The sequence below is a fragment of the Oncorhynchus masou genome, chromosome 21 (genome assembly GCF_036934945.1).
Source record: "Oncorhynchus masou masou isolate Uvic2021 chromosome 21, UVic_Omas_1.1, whole genome shotgun sequence".
Lineage (NCBI taxonomy): Eukaryota > Metazoa > Chordata > Actinopteri > Salmoniformes > Salmonidae > Oncorhynchus > Oncorhynchus masou.
In genome coordinates, this window is record NC_088232.1 from 32488836 (window position 1) to 32506612 (window position 17777).

The 17777-nt window shown below is 40.8% G+C and overlaps 2 protein-coding genes across 4 annotated transcripts; one reads left to right on the top strand and one right to left on the bottom strand.

The window, feature by feature from the left end:
- The first annotated feature begins 8517 nt into the window (after nt 1-8517).
- Nucleotides 8518-10355, top strand: LOC135508170 (protein FAM181A-like). 2 transcript variants are annotated; one of them, XM_064928186.1, is made up of 2 exons: nt 8518-8575; nt 8778-10355. In XM_064928186.1, the coding sequence occupies exon 2, from the start codon at nt 8859-8861 to the stop codon at nt 9690-9692; it is 834 nt and encodes a 277-aa protein (XP_064784258.1). In that variant the 5' UTR covers nt 8518-8575; nt 8778-8858; the 3' UTR covers nt 9693-10355. The 2 variants fall into 2 exon arrangements, with proteins under 2 accessions (XP_064784258.1, XP_064784257.1); XM_064928185.1 differs by having other exon boundaries at nt 8546-8680.
- Nucleotides 10345-15165, bottom strand: LOC135508168 (ankyrin repeat and SOCS box protein 2-like). Of its 2 annotated transcripts, XM_064928183.1 has the most exons (9): nt 15107-15165; nt 14719-14944; nt 13272-13441; nt 12913-13068; nt 12538-12783; nt 12173-12344; nt 11493-12087; nt 11226-11379; nt 10345-11039 (listed from the first exon to the last, which is right to left on the bottom strand). In XM_064928183.1, exons 1-9 carry the CDS (start codon nt 15123-15125, stop codon nt 10876-10878), a joined length of 1902 nt encoding a protein of 633 aa, XP_064784255.1. In that variant the 5' UTR covers nt 15126-15165; the 3' UTR covers nt 10345-10875. The 2 variants fall into 2 exon arrangements, with proteins under 2 accessions (XP_064784255.1, XP_064784256.1); XM_064928184.1 differs by lacking the exons at nt 14719-14944; nt 15107-15165 and adding an exon at nt 13777-13965.
- Nucleotides 15166-17777: the final 2612 nt, after the last annotated feature.

Below are 17777 nucleotides of genomic sequence, written 5' to 3' on the forward strand. Positions count from 1 at the left end.
ACCGGTCTATCCCGTTAAGCGGCTAGAAAGACGATGAGAGCGGGTAGGAGGGATGAAGCCATCTAAGGAAACCACTCAGAAGACTGGATGGAAGTCAGGATTCAGATGTGGGCACATAATACACACAATAATAGCATATTGTAGAATATTGTATAACCCTTATATGTATATACAAAACATTTAGTGTAAAATACAGAAACATGTTGCCTTTACAGTAGTCCAGGCTTTATACTGCGGTTTGAAATGTGGACATCAAGACTCAAGCTTAGAAACCATCAAGACTCAAGCTTAGAAACCATCAAGACTCAAGCTTAGAAAGCAAAATGTGATTTTTTCAAAGTTTGCGTGAAAAAGTATAGTAGGCTAAATTATGTGTATTCCACATATCTTACTCTTTGGATGGGAATCACTAACATTGGGGCCAATTGCAGACCCTACAGAGAGAATGGTAGGAGAGGAAAGTTACATAACAATTTCGACGTGCATGCAGAACTCTGTAAATAACAGACACCGTTATCCATAGTCCATGTTTACGGTGTCTCTCTCACGACCTCAGTTGACAAGCCAATGTGGTGCTCTTAAAACATGAAGCCTAAGCAGCTCTCTCCATATAATTATCCTCTTCCTCCCTGATCAGCACAGAGTGGAGAGGGTTTCTGCACACTGAAGGTCAATTACTTCCTTTAACTAGAAAACTGCTCTTAACACTTTGGAGTGGAAAACACAAGACTTGTTAAAAGGTTAATTGCAGCTGTTACTTACTGTGATTGTTTTTGATTAAAATGGTAAAAAAAAAAAAAATAATAGCTTCTTAGCAAAGGGCAATTTCTATCACTGTCTGGGAGTGGTCTGAGTGGGGAGGGGAAAACTGAAAATTTGCCATTATTGGCAGAGATGTTTGGAACGTTTTTGTCATTGGTCTATTAAAACCTCTACAGCTCCTGTGGGTCCCCTGCGGGACGGTTGAGCTAACGTAGGCTAATGTGATTAGCATGAGGTTCTAAGTAACAAGAACATTTCCCAGGTCATAGACATATCCGATATTTCCAATTTACAGTAGCCATTACAGTAAAATAATACCATGCTATTGTTTGAGAAGAGTGCACAGTTATGAACTTGAAAATGTATTAATAAACCAATTAGGCACATTTGGACCATCTTGATAAAAAAATGTTGAACAGAAATACAATGGTTCATTGGATCAACCTAAAACATTGCACACACACTGCTGCCACCTAGTGGCCAAAATATAAATTGCACATGAGATGAAATAATACATTATGGCCTTTCTCTTGCATCTCAAAGATGATGGTACAAAAAAAATACAAAAAAACACATGTTTTTTTCTTTGTATTATCTTTTACCAGATCTAATGTGTTATATTCTACTACATTAATTTAGCATTTCCGCAAACTTCAAAGTGTTTCCTTTCAAATGGTATCAAGAATATGACATCCTTGCTTCAGGTCCTGAGCTACAGGCAGTTAGATTTGGGAATGTCATTTTAGGTAAAAATTGAAAAAAGGGGGCGGATCCTTAAGAGGATAATTATTAACTAATTTGCAGCATGGTGATGTTACCATTGAAGGCCAGAACTCAATCCCACTAAAACTGGTTAAAAAAACAGACAGTCTTTTCAAACAGGACTTACACTAAAAGGGCATTATCATCATTTTCACAATTACACAGTATTATTCCAACCTCAGTGTGGAAATATATATAAATCACAGGAAAATCACATTTTGGGGATTCATTTTTACTTCTGGATAGTTGCTGGTTGAAAATACATTCTACACAGGATCTTCTAATCAGCAGGTTTGAACGGGTGGGAGTTTTGGCTTCTCATAGTGACATTACAATGTGGTAAATTGGTTAATAGTTCAGCCCTCGCTGCCAAAAACAGCTAGTTTTCAGTTTTCCTCTCCCCACTCAGAACACTCCCAGAGAATCCTAGCAAAAGTCTTGCTTGATTCATATTTTTTTGCAATGGAAATCTATTAGAGTAAGGTACTTAATAGTTGCCCAGAATGATTTGATATTGATTTTTTTTTAAACGGCTGTATTGGGCCTTTGATGATGTCTAATCTATTATCCTCACACCAGCATCCATTCCTGTGCCAACTCAACATTATGGGGAAAGGAATGTGGACTTTAATTTATGAACCATGACGGTATGACTATTTACACAGCACATCACACTCTATTGCTTTTTCTTTTGCACTGGCAAAGATGCATTATTTTAATTAAAAATGTTAACATCCAATTTCAGGCTTAATATTTCCTTCATGGTATTTAAAAACAATCCAATCAAGTTAAAGCACGGTTGTTATATGTCTATATGACCAGCAATCTGCTCATTATAAGGAGGTGGCCAGAGGGAAGGGTTGGCATTTCAAGCTCTACTGACTAGTGCAGTATAAATAACAGAGCTCGCAGCCCTTTCTGTCATGAGCGATAAGTTAGACACAAGACCTGGCATTTAAGAATGCTGTTGGCTTCATGAAATTTAACTGGCATCCACACCAATTATCCAAGTTATTTTCGATGAAGATAAATTCAGTCAACAAGTATACTGCAGCAATGCAATGCATTCTGTCTTCTGGGGAACAAAACATTTTTGTTTTTCACACGTTTGTCTTTTATATACAGTTGAAGTCGGAAGTTTACATACACTTAGGTTGGAGTCATTAAAACTTGTTTTTCAACCACTCCATAAATATCTTGCTAACAAACTATAGTTTTGGCAAGTTGGTTAGGACATCTACTTTGTGCATGACACAAGTCATTTTTCAAAAAATTGTTTACGGACAAGATTATTTCACTTATAACTCACTATATCACAATTCCAGTGGGTCAGAAGTTTACATACACTAAGTTGACTGTGCCTTTAATCAGCTTGGAAAATTCCAGAAAATTATGTAATGGCTTTAAAAGCTTCTGATAGGCTAAATTATATAATCTGAGTCAATTGTAGGTGTATCTGTGGATGTATTTCAAGGCCTACCTTCAAACTCAGTGCCTCTATGCTTGACATCATCGGAAAATTAAAAGAAATCAGACAAGACCTCAGAAAAAAAATTGGAGACATCCACTACTCTGGTTGCTCCTTGGGAGCAATTTCCAAACGAATGAAAGCACCACGTTCATCTGTACAAACAATATTATTCAAGTATAAACACCATGGGACCACACAGCCGTCACACCGATCAGGAAGGCGACGCGTTCTGTCTCCTAGAGATGAACGTACTTTGGTGCAAAAAGTGCAAATCAATACAAGAACAACAGCAAAGGACTTTGTGAAGATGCTGGAGGAAACAGGTACAAAAGTATCTATATCCACAGTAAAACGAGTCCTATATCGGCATAACCTGAAAGGCCGCTCAGCAAGGAAGAAACCACTGCTCCAAAAATGCCATAAAAAAATCCAGACTACGGTTTGCAACTGCACATAGGGACAAAGATCATACTTTTTGGAGAAATGTCCTCTGGTCTGATGAAACAAAAATAGAACTGTTTGGCCATAATGACCATCGTTATGTTTGGAGGAAAAAGGGGGATGCTTGCAAGCCGAAGAACACCATCATCCCAACCGTGAAGCACGGGGGTGGCAGCATCATGTTGTGGGGGGGCTTTGCTGCAGGAGGGACTGGCATGCTTCATAAAATAGATGGCATCATGAGGTAGGAAAATTATGTGGATATATTGAAGCAACATCTTAAGACATCAGTCAGGAAGTTAAAGCTTGGTCGCAAATGGGTCTTCCAAATGGACAATGACCCCAAAATACTTCCAAAGTTGTGGCAAAATGGCTTAAGGACAACAAAGTCAAGATATTGGAGTGGCCATCACAAAGCCCTGACCTCGACTCTATAGAAAATTTGTGGGCAGAACTGAAAAGCGTGTGCGAGCAAGGAGGCCTACATGCCTGACTCAATTACACAAGCTCTGTCAGGAGGAATGGGCCAAAATTCACCCAACTTATTGTGGGAAGCTTGTGGAAGGCTTCCTGAAACATTTGACCCAAGTTAAACAATTTAAAGGCAATGTTGACAAATACTAATTGAGTGTATGTAAACTTCTGACCCACTGGGAATGTGATGAAAGTAAATACATCACTCTCTCTACTATTATTCTGACATTTCACATTCTTAAAATAAAGTGGTGATCCTAACTGACCTAAGACAGGGAATTTTTACTAGGAATAAATGTCAGGAATTGTGAAAAACTGAGTTTAAATGTATTTTGCAAAGGTGCATGTAAACTTCCGACTTCAACTGTAGCCTACAGTATGTAACTGTGTTTTGCTACTATTAAGAGGCATGTCCAGAGAGGATTACATTTAAGCTGTCTTAAGTGCTGGCATAACATGTCTTCTCTGGATGGTTAGAGTTCTCCTGAGGGAGCTGTTTAGTAGTTTTGCTCCTCTATCGTCTCCTCCAGTCTATCCTACCCCTGTATCGATTAAGTGACAAGAAGGAAGCTGTACATCATCCACTTCCTGTCCAGCTGACGCCACTTGATTGCAGCAACCATAGAACACCTGCCATAACACCATCCTTCACATCCTCATGCTCCATAGAGACAAACATCACACAGACTTCAGGATAAGACCCTCTTGCTGTCTTTTGCTAATCAGGATAGATTGGTTATCATTATCTTATAACAGTGCCATAGAGTGTAGTCTACAGTGTAGACTATAGAATTAATTACTTATACCCACTAAAGACTGGTCATCTTGTGACAGGTCTTTCTTGTAAAATTGATTTTTAATCATTTTTAATCACTTGTGCATAACAAAAACTAATTATTAGTAATATTAGTAATTATAACACTTTCAAAAGTAACTATGGTTCCCCAATGTGTTATTGTTTTAAACAAAGCTTTTTACAGCCTTGACTTGTTTGTCCTCATTACAGTGTTCTAGACTGTGTAGAGGTTTATTGCCATCTAGTGGCAAAGAGATGATAATGTAAGGATAATGAGATTTTTATTTACCTGTATTTAACTAGGCAAATCAGTTAAGAACAAATTCTCATTTATAATGATGGCTTACGAACAGTGGGTTAACTGCGTTGTTCAGGGGCAGAATGACAGATTTTTACCTTGTCAGCTCGGGGATTCAATCTCGCAACCTTTTGGTTACTGGTCCTATGCTCTAACCACTAGGCTACCTGCCGTCCCAATTTACCAATATGAATACTTGTGCATCAACACATGAAAATTATGGGGTTAAGTGGTTAGAGCCGCCTTGAATACTAAAAACACCATATTAATATGATACAATATGTGTTTGGATTTGATATCATGAACATAAGTGAATACAATGTCAGTACTAAAGTAATTGTGTCATAACGTGTCATAATGTAAACTATTACCGTAATATATTAGCAATTTTGGGGTGTGGAAGTATCTCAGTCTGGAGTGTGTGACGTGGATGTGCCGTATGCTAATAAGAGTGCTGGTGGGAGTCCCAGAGAGACAGCTGCTGGGTCTGGGGGCAGAGCTGGATGGGGGTCAGAGGGCAAGGGGGAGACTTGTGCTGTCAACACAGTGGCCTATTGGCAACCAAGAACCAGGGAGGTTGAAGTGGTTACAATGGTGTGTGTGTTTAAGATCTGACTACTAACATCTGGAGTTACTAGGGTAATAAAATTGTTATTATTCAAGGATAAGTGCAACAGTGTTTTACAGTGATTCAGACTTTGATTTGATTAGTGCGTCCTTTCCAGTTACATGTTATTTATTTATGTTATTGAACCTTTATAAAAATAGGCAAGTCAGTTATAACCTCTATGGAATGGGTGTCCCTAAACTGGGACGGTTGTTTTCAAAGTGTGCGAAAGTGACTAGAATGATGTTGTATACAACAGCCAACTTTCCTGGATATCATATATCTTATATGGGCAGAAAGCTTAAACTATTGTTTATCTAACTGCAGTGTCAAACAGTAGCTCTTACAGTGAACAAATACCATGCTATTGTTTGTGGAGAGTGTACAACAACAAAAAACTTTTACCATGGCAACTGGTTTGATACATTCACCTCTGAAGGTAAATAACGTACTTACATTCAGTAATCTTGCTCTGATTTATCATCCTGAGGATCCCAGAGATAAATTGTTGCATAGTTTTCCTAGATAAATCCATTTTTATGTTGAAATGTAGGAACTGGGGTCTACAGTTCGACCCCCACTGCTGTATCTGGCTCCACACCCACCCTGCCCAGCCATCTAGATGTGTGAAAGTTAGTGTATAAGCTAATGATCCATCATGTATGACATTCCTGGGAGTGTGTAAACATTATTTTTTTTATTGCCATAGCGTTTTTGTATGTTCTCTGTAGTTATGTACTTGAAAATGAATCAACTGACCAATTTGGCACATTTTAGCAAACTCCTGACAGACTTGATACAAAATATTGTGCAGTAAGGTAATTCTTCACAGAATCAGTCTGAAACGTTGCACACATACTGTTGCCATCTGGTGGCCAAACTAAACTACACTTAGACCTCTGAAAGTGTGGCCTTTCTTTTGCATTTCAAAGATGAAGGAACAACAACAACAAAAATGTTTTGTTTGTATTATCTTTTACCAGATCTAATGTGTTATATTCTCCTACATTAATTTCACATTTCCACAAACTTCAAAGTGTTTCTTTTCAAATGGTATCAAGAACATGCATATCCTTACTTCATGTCCTGAGCTACAGGCAGTTAGATTTGGGTATGTCATTTTAGGCGAAAGTAAAAACAAAAAGGGTACTATCCTTGAGAGAACAAATTCTTATTTTACAACGATGGCCTACCCTGGCCAAGCCCTCCCCTGACCCGGACAACGCTGGGCCATTTGTGCGCCGCCCTATGGGACTCCTGATCACGGCCGGTTGTGATACAGCCCGGGATCGAACCAGGGTCTGTATTGACACCTCTAGAACTGAGATGCAGTGCCTTAGACTGCTGCGCTCCCGGGAGCCCTAAACCTTATGTCTGATGGGGTACAGAACTTTATTATTCTACAATCTACCCTTGCCTGTGTCCCATTACACATCGCATACAATCTGAAAATACAAACCTCGCCTTCATCTTTTTTATTCAAACTGGCATGGTTACAGGGACACAGTAGGATTTATTGGTGCCACTGTACTTCCTCTTTCTCTCTTATTCTCAGTCACTTCAAAAGCACAGGAGTTGGTCGACAGGGCAGGGGAGGGGTGCACCATTGTTAATTGGCCTTTGAGATTAACAGAAAGGTGAACGAAGAAGAGGAGAGATGGAAAATAGGGTCCTGTTGCCTCCAAGTGCCGACAGCATGAGCAGCTCAACCCTTCATACCAGGGGCTGGACAAGTTCAAATATATGTCATTCAGACATTATGTAGTTCAGGCTACATATTCTGAAAGAAATAACACGTTAGTAAATTATTAGTTATAAAACATGATACGCCTATAACATGTAATAGATACACGATGCATTTGACTCTGAAAAGTCAATAAATATGAATATTATCGTCCTTTACAGGTGCGCTTAAACAACGTCTTGCGGTCAGGGCTGAGGGCAGCGAAGCGGTATGGTGGATATAGGCGTGTGGTGTAGGTTACTTACCAGACAAACGGTTTCCTCACATCTCATGCCACACTGCTGCCAAGGGGAGCTAGTTCAATGGAACGAAAGGTACTATTTTTTCTTCAATAGGGGGATGGAGCTCAATTAGCATTTCACAAGTCCCTTTTTCCTCCTCTATTGCAACCTTCCCCGCAGAGCCTGCTTTCTCCGGGGATTGTCCTGTTTTGGGCGCTTGTTGCCGTTGGCAGGGTGACAGTATTCGAGTGTGCAAACTTGTGCTATTGTCCGCCGGCCTGAAGGAGCTATGGAGACCCGCTAATATGACACAGGAAAATGTTTGCTGATGGCAATTCTATGGGCTTTGTCCAACTCTTTCTCCTTCATGACGACTCGATTTAAGTCTCTAAATGTTTGACTACAAATGCAGGAGTGCTATCCAGCTCCTTTCCCTTTGTCCCGCGAGGTTTGAATGAGTAATTCAGCTTTTGTGTCGCTCAATTGAGGGGGAAAATAGAAAGACAAGATTCTTGAGCGCTCAAGCCCCCTTTCCATGGATATGTGCTCTTTAGATCACCCCCCAACCAAATCCTACATCTGACATCACTCTAGGAGGGGGAGTCTAGAACAAAAAGTTGAATGTAACAAATGTTGTCTCGCAGTGATGAAGCATGTCCATTTCAGCCTAGTCTGAATAATAATGCTACGGGAAATATGTAAACTTTTGGATAAACTATTCTATGGGAGTTCCATGAGCGCGCGGAAGACCGGGCAGAAATATTGCATATATTAGCTGCTTTTCTTGAGGGATCTCCATGACAACAATTTGTGATGGCAAAGAATTCAATACTGGGGCGCTTGGAGGCTGATTGGGGAGCATTGTGAGGGGCCTGGGGTCGCTGATTGGTTCAAGGAAAGCACCATAACTACAAGCAGTTTATATTCATTCAACTTGTTGAAGCAGTCAGACTGCGTCTGGGATAGAGATAGGAATGGGAATCCTCTACAGGGGACATGGTACGTTCTATTTGTGGATATGAATGGATAACTTGCAACCGATGTTTTTTTAGGCTATGCGCAATTGTGTAATGATTGAGGGATTCTTCATGAACAACGAATAATGTAAGTAGGCTACATTAAGTTCTTAATATGTTTTCCATTTACCCTAACAAATTTGGTTGCGCATGCTTCTCAATGATGCCATTCACTTTTTCCTCAGATTTTTAAGATGAAGAATATCATTTGCATGGACTTTTTTGGTAGTATGGATTAAACAATTTACACTTTCACACTGTTTAAAATGGCAAGTGCAGACAGTGAAGTGAAAACGTTACTGAACTTTGTAAACTTGGCATCCAGTGACATCAAAGCAGCTCTAGACAAATCAGCCCCTTGCAGGCGCTCTGTGGACCACAGGAAATACCTGCAGAAACAGCTCAAGCGTTTTTCTCAGAAATACTCTCGGATGCCCAGATGCCACACACACAGGTCCGCGGAGTCTGGCATCGTCAAAGCCCTGGTGGACAAGTCTAGCGCGTATTCTTTGGAGACAATTCACCAGAGCATGACGCCCATCAATGAAAAAGGGGGTTCGGGTGCGCAAGACGAGGTGAACGTAAGGATGGGTCAGAACCCAATTGCAGACAGTGCTAACAGCAAGCAAGATCAGGTACCCATGAGGAAACGTCAACTCCCTGCATCGTTTTGGGAGGAACCCCGGTTAGCCCAAACCAATACAGAACCTTCACTGTATGGATTGAAAAAGAGCCAAGGTGTGACCCGAATCAATAGGGTTGAAAAAAAAATCAAAAATCACCAGGAACCAAAACCGACCTTGTTTCAATCCAATCGACTTGGCTCTATCGAAAACGAACCGCTCAACGTGGACTTGGTCTCTCACAACGTCAGTGTGTGCGGCTGCTGTCCGTTTCAGTACCATGGACACCACGTCTTCCAGAGTCACATAGTTGTTCCCCACTCAACTGTGGGACTCTGGGGAAAAGCCTCAGTGGCTGAAATTGAAACGCCTGATATGGCACACGGACATAATAACCAAACGCATGTCGTGGTCAAACCCATACCGACCAAACCCACGGTCCCCTCATCGATTTTCAGCGTGTTTGGCTTCATTTAAACACAATTATGCACGTATAAATACATTTTAAATAGGCAATTCTTCATTTAAATAAGCAACAATGAAGATGTAAATATGACTTAGTTGACTTTGCAATGCCATATGTTTTTATTTAAAACTTGGTATTTATCTTTTTTTTAAGAGTAGTCAGTCATTGGCACTTAAGTCTTTCAGACCAAATAGGCTATTTCTGCTCGGAAGACCTGCAACGTTAGCCTACCTACCACTTGGCTTCCATAGAATCTAAGAAGAATTCATGATAAAATCATAGCACTGTATAAAACTGAAAAATGTAGACTATACTTCATCATCCTTCTCTCTCATTCTATACTTTACATGTGTTGGTATAGGATTGGAGTGACATTCGAAGTGGTCCATTCTTTGATTATTTGTGATCAGCTATGCTGAAGGAAAGGTCTGCTTGTGTGTTGATTACTTCATGGTGTTTGTGTAGGCTATATATTTCTAAAATACACTGATTTAAAAACTAATTGATTGAAATGACTTGTTGTAGTTCACTGATATTTTTCCACAAAAGGTAAACAGACTGACAGTGACGTTTCCCCTCCAGAATTTCTGGATATTTTCTGTTTGTAAATAATACTTGTTAAATGGAGAATTTACATTTATTTTTTTAAATAAAATGCAGATGTTTCGATTTTGTCTTTGGTTCCAGCACCTTTTCCAATACAGGATCATACATTTTGGCACCAACATTTACAGTACATTACAACAACAACTGGACTATTATATAGGCCTACACTCATTGCACAAGGTCTGTTGAAAACACACTTTAAAAGCATATTACAAAATTAGCGCTGAATATACAAGTACATCCCATGAACCATCAAACTGATTGTCTGCATTTGTTTGCCTGGGCCTAAACATCTAAATGACACAGGTATTTTAAAAGCTTACCTTGAGTTTCATTTAAGCTCAGTTTCGTTGCACTTCTTCAGAGATTATCAACTGCTGTGGCTTTAGGCTATCTGTTGTCATTTGTCAACCCATCCACTCAGAACTGCAGCTCACTTCCATACACACATGCTATGTGCAAACAACACACACACACACATAGTTTGCCATTACACACATTTTACCCTATCAAGTAATAATTACTAACGCAGAAACTCATGTAAACAGGTAATATACTATAAGGCACAACACAGGTCACTGATAAGCCTTATTTGCCATCAGGGCAGAAGTCATCAAAGCTGTGTCTGGGCAAGCTGAGATACTGCAGCAGTCTGTCTGGGAGGGGTAGTCTATCCAAAGACCTGAGCCTGGACACACCCACCTGCTCACGGATCCTTAACCTACAAAGGTGCATCAGTGGACGGGATGACACTGAGGAAACAGCATAGGAAATTGTGTTAGATTGTCCCTCCTGTTTGAGTGTGTGTGTGTGTGTGTGTGTGTGTGTGTGTGTGTGTGTGTGTGTGTGTGTGTGTGTGTGTGTGTGTGTGTGTGTGTGTGTGTGTGTGTGTGTGTGTGTGTGTGTGTGTGTGTGTGTATATGTCTAGATGTACTCACATGACTTGGCCTTGATGCTGGGCCATTCTCGCCGGCCGCCCAGGACCTCGGTGAGTCTGGCACACAGTTGAACATTACCAACATAGTCCAGCAGCAAGTCTATGACAGGCCCTTCCCAGTTACACATGGATGGTGATGAGATCAACTCACAAAACTAAGGGATATTAGGATGAACAGAAAGAAAAGATAATGAGCATCATGCCTTCTTGAAAAATCAAGTTCCCATAATAATTGTGATCACGGCAATAGGAGCCTACTTTGCCTTACCTGTACTTTGCTGACAGCAGGTTCTGTGCAGGTTAGAAGAGACATGTCATTGGTGCATTTGCTGATGTCAACACCTATGCTGCCCATGCTGACCTGTGCTGGATGTGGGCCGCAACCATAAGCACATCTGAAGCAGGCCTGGGCATCACAGCCCTTATCCAAAAGGCACTTGAGAAGAGGTATGTTATTCAGGCAAAGTACAATAGCACCAGGGAAGGTGGTAGGACAGGATGGGATGCTTGTGTTAATATCGGCCCCATGCTCCAGCAGTAGAGAGACAATCCTGGCACAACCGTGTCTTACAGCTGCTAGTAGAGGGTTGACTGGGTCCAGGCTCAGGTTAGCACCAGCTTTCAGTAACATTTCTACTGTCTTACTGCTCCCATTGGCAATGGCAAAGTAAAGTGGTGTGGTGCGGTGATCCGAATACCGCATGGAGCGATTGTGGGATAGTGTGGCATTGACGTCGGCTCCTGTCTTGAGCAGTATGGCTGTGACCATGTCCCTGTTGTGCTCTGCAGCCAGGTGGAGGGGGCTGATTCCACTGTGGCGAACTCTGGCCCGACTGGTGACCGGGACTAGCAGGGACACAATCCTGGAACAAGTGGACATTCGTACTGTACATAAGAGTAATACAAAATATAGACATGACAAGAGCCATATAGTGCATTCTAACTTACTCATGGTGTCCATACTGAGCAGCAATGTGTAAAGGTAGGAGTCCTGTCTTGGTGGGTTTGTTGGCGTCTGTGTTGTGAGATAGTAGCAGCTCCACTATCTCCCTGTGGCCATCTTTACTGGCCTCATACAGGGCTGTAGCACCGTCACATGTCTGCATGTTAATGTCAGCACCTGGGGAAAAGAACACAACGTCAGAGACATCGCAAAGAACTGACCGAACGTTATAAAAACACATCACTTAACCACTTTAAGAGGCCATTGTCTGTCTCAATAAGGTGATAATTAACAGCCATATAGCATGGATGCATTATGTGGCCATACATGTCATGTCAGACATTACAGAACTACATACAGTGAACCCTACCTTTCCTAATGAGGTACCGTAGGGCATCTACACGTCCTTGCTGGACTGCTACTATTAGTGGTGTGATGCTGTAGGTATTAGGAGGGTTAATGGTGGCTCCTGCCCTAACCAGCATCTCACAGATCTCCATGTTGTCCCGGCACACTGCCTCATGGAGTGCTGTCCAGCCCCGGTTACACCTCTGGTTCACTGTGGCCCCGAATGACAGGATGAGGCTCACTATTTCCACGTTCTCCCGCTCACATGCTGGAAGGCATCAGATGACATTAGGTTAGCCTGACAGAAGATACCATGCTTTAGAATAGGCCATCTATTTAAAAACAGTGGTATCATTATCTTCCACTCTCAGGCTATAGCCTATGTGGAGAGATGTACCTTTGTATAGGGGGGTCTCTTTGTTCTTGCAGCTGATGTCGGGGTCTGCCCCTGCCTGTAGAAGACACTGCACACAGGACAAGTGCTGACCGGAAACTGACAGGAGCAGAGCAGTCTGTTCCTGGAGGGTGCGCTTGTCAACTGACCCTGGTTGGGCTGGAGGAGAAATATATGCATAGGCTACAATGCACAAATGTAAACACACAATGCTTAAACATCATTTACAACTTTGATAATATATAAAGTATGTTGTCTTCTTTTCACCATTTCATGATCCTCCAGTCTATTTAATTCAACCGCAACAATAAAGGCAAGGCTTTACATTGATAGACTGTAAAAATGATGCTTTCAAAATGTACCTTTCATCAGTGCCTTAATGCATTCAGCTTGGCCATAATATGCAGCCTCATGCAAAGGTATCCATCCGTCTTTGTTCTCTTTCATCAGGCTGAGTGGTGCAGCCACTGACATCTCATTCACAGTTTGAGCATCTCCTCTCTGGATGGCAAACACTATTGGCTCTACATCCCTACAACAGAGGGAAGGCATATTATTTGAAGAGACAATGCAGAATCTAGGTTAATAGATGCAGGTTTATGATACCAAGTTCTCTCATAAAAATCGTTTTTAATGTTTTCAAATAATGAGTAGAATCCCCGTGGAATAAATTTGTGAAGTCTGTTTCAGTGTATAAAAAAGACAACGAGGAAAAATGTCGGTCTTATATCATCAATGATAACATATTTTCATTTACAAGGACACATTATGGCCATTACATCTAACCATATATCTAACCACTGGCAACTAAAATAAAATCACTGATAGGCCGATTGCCCAGCGCTTCACAAGTAGCAAAATACTCACTCCGCTGACTCTGACGTAATGTCGTTCTGCCGTCGCCGCTCAACGCGTTTCTCATCGCTCGATAATTTGCTTAAAGATGTGTTGCCCTTGTTCCCACCATAACAAAATTGCGATAGATACTCAGAATAACTAAATCTCGTCATTATTTTAGCGGATCCACACGCGTTGTAGAGAACACACGGGGCAGAGCAGCGGTCGAAGCAATGACAACAGCGGGGGGAGGAAAGCCAGGGCTCAGCTGTGCTTTCAGAGATTATTTTAGGACTGCATTGACATGTGTGTGTTGGGGGTGGTGGCTACTATACCATATATGTCAAGGCACTCCAGAATCAGTCGCTCAAAGATAAAAAGCACATTGCATCAGGATACCTTGGGCATCTGTTCTCCACCCCATTAGTTTTTTATTATTCCATTTCCTAACTGAACTGGCAGGTGTTTTTATATTATGATACATTTAAAAAAGGTATTGTGTTAATGCTACTGGAATTGTCAATAACGTGAGAATGTAAAAAAAAAATGCAAGGGTTATTATATCAAAATTATAAACCCACCCCCATTTGGTAAATAAGTCAAATGTCACCTTCTTTACCATATGGCTTTTGTGCAAAAAATGCTGACAGCATGGAAATCTTAACAATATGAGCATAAGTGACTATTGTCTAAGGTTTGAACACTGCAGCTTTAGAATACAACATAATGCCCTCAGAGTTTTATGCCTACAGCTGTTGTATAACCCACCATATTATAGTGACAGGGGTTCAGAATTTTACTTCCTTTATCTTTGATGTAACTATGTGAATTTCAAAAATTGTATTTAACCTTTATTTAACTAGAAATAACATGTAACTGACCCTGCAGATTGTTACACATCTGATATAGTATAATGCACTCAATTATTTTGAACAGAGGCATTAAAAAGACATCTTCATTTTCTGGGCTCACCTCAAAGAGTTGAAGGATGAGTGGATTGCAGTGGGGTGAGTCCGAGAGTTAGAGGTATCCGTGTTATCGATATTTTGTCTTTGGCATAGTGCTCTGGACAGGCTGGCTGGGATGGTCCCATTGGTGGTCACCATGTTGCACTCAACAACTAGGTTATGCAACACTTCCCTGTTGTCCTCGTAGCCCAGTGATGTGCCTGTTGGTCCTGGAGTTGCAACACAGGGACCTGGAAGGTAGTTAACAGCATGAATCAATTCATCATTAAACAAAATATTCCACTCAGTCATCAAACATAGAAGTGAGAATTTCCCTTTAAAATCCTACAGTCACGAAAAATAAGACAAACAACAAACGTATGCAGTATCAAACTTAAGCAGCATCAACATACAGTCATATGTTTTCCGCATGTGTAGTAAACTCAGGGCCAGTCACTCCTGTGTTGATGTGAGAGAAAAGAGCTATCTGTGCTGCCAGACGACAGAGAGCAAGCAGCCCTAGCAGTGGTGATGCCTTTTAAGGACATGTTTAGCTTTGTTTGGTTCTACTTGATTCTGCTGCACTAAAAAGCCTCTCTCTGTCTTGAAGGCTTGCATGATTACGGCAGAGGTTATGAAGGAGTATTACAATCACCCATAGAACAGCTTGAATTACAGTCCCCGGTGATATACATCAACTTTTGTGACATAAGATAAATCACTCAATCTTAAGAAAATAAACAGTCACCATCCAGAAATAACAAGATTAACTCTGCCAAAATGAAATGCCTTTGATTAGAAATTTTACAAATCTATCTATGGGGAAGTCAAAAGCCTTCTACAGTATATTTAAAAAAGCATATAGGCTAAAATATAATTATGGCTAAACATAAGTATTATGCAGGTAATGCAGACTTTTTCCATCTATGTAATTCCCAAAGCTCTTTCTGACAGTCTCAGTACACTATTTCTACTCTGCTCAGTTTCCAGAGCACCCAAAGCATATTTCCAAGATCTGTTATTATTAGACAATAACACGGGTTGAGGCTGTGGGTTCATTTTAGATTGATTGCTATTTTCTGTCTAACTTTACAGTCAAGTAAATGTAATCCAATCTCATACCATTACCACTGGGCCTACGTCCTAAAACATACCACCACCATGGTAACTAGCATAATGTTCACTTGATTGGGAAAATCCTAAATGTCACATGTACAGCCTTTCTGAACAACAGGTTTATCAACATATCTCCTTACAACAGGATTAGCAACTTGCTAAATTATATTTGCTGAAAATTGCAGAGCATCAGCTGGGACCAAGAGACTGAAAAACATCTTTGATCTCAAGGCCATCAGAGTGTTAAATAGCCATCACTAGCCGGCTTTCATCCAGTTACGCAATCCTGCACCATTTTCATTTTTATTAATTTTATTTTTATTTTACTAGGCAAGTCAGTTAAGAACAAATTCTTACTTACAATGACGCCTTACACTGGTCAAACCAGGACAATGCTGGGCCAATTGTGATACAGCCTGGAACCTTAATGGCTGCTGCCCTATATACACTACCGGTCAAAAGTTTTTGAACACCAACTCATTCAAGGGTTTTTATTTATTTGTACTATTTTCTACATTGTATAATAATAGTGAAGACATTAAAAATATGAAATAACCCATATGGAATCATATAGTAACCAGAAATGTGTGAAACAAATCAAAATCTATTTTATATTTGAGATTCTTCAAAGTAGCCACCTTTGCCATGATGACAGCTTTGCACACTCTTGACATTCTCTCAACCAGATTCATGAGGAATGCTTTTCCAACAGTCTTGAAGAAGCTCCCACATATACTGAGCAATTGTTGTCTGCTTTTCCTTCATTCTGCGGTCTGACTCATCCCAAAACATCTCAATTTGGTTGAGGTTGGGGGATTGTGGAGTCCAGGTCATCTGATGCAGCACTCCATCACTCTCCTTCTTGGTAAAATAGCACATACACAGCCTGGAGGTGTGTTGGGTCATTGTCCTGTTGAAAAACAAATGATAGTCCCACTAAGCCTAAATCAGATGGGATGGCATACCACTGCAGAATGCTGTGGTAGCCATGCTGTTTAAGTGTGCCTTGAATTCTAAATAAATCACAGACAGGGTCACTAGCAAAGCACCCCACACTATAACACCTCCTCCCCAATGCTTTACGGTGGGAAATACATATGTGGGGATCATCCGTTCACCCGAACTATGTCTTACAAAAGACACAGCAGTTGGAACCAAACATCTCCAATTTGGACTCCAGACCAAAGGACAAATTTCCACTAATGTCTAATGTCCATTGCTGGTGTTTCTTGGCCCAAGCAAGCCTCTTCTTATTACTGGTGTCCTTTAGTATTGGTTTCTTTGCAGGAATTCGACCATGAAGGCCTGATTCACACAGTCTCCCATGAACAGTTTATGTTGAGAAGTGTCTGTTACTTGAACTCCGTGAAGCATTAATTTGGGCTGCAATTTCTGAGGCTCGTAACTCTAATGAACTTATCCTCTGCAGCAGAGGTAAATCTGGGTCTTCCATTCCTGTGGCGGTCCTCATGAGAGCCAGTTTCATCATCGCGCTTGATGGTTTATGCGACTGCACTTGAAGAAACATTCAAAGTTCTCGAAATGTTCCGTATTAACTGACCTTCATGTCTTAAAGTAATGATGGACTGTCGTTTCTCTTTGCTATTTGAGCTGTTCTTGCCCCAATATGGACTTGGTATTTTACTAAATGTCTATCTGTCTATCAAGTCAAATCAAATATTATTGGTCACTGTCACGCCCTGACCTTGGTATTCTTTGTTTTCTTTATTATTTTGGTTAGGTCAGGGTGTGACATGGGTGATATGTGTGTTTTTGTCTCATCTAGGGTGTTTGTACTGTCTAGGGGTTTTGTAGATTTATGGGGTTGTTTCCATCTAGGTGTTTATGTAGGTCTATGGTTGCCTAGATTGGTTCTCAATTAGAGGCAGGTGTTTATCGTTGTCTCTGATTGGGAACCATATTTAGGCAGCCATCTTCTTTATTGTCTATGTTATGTTGCACGTTAGC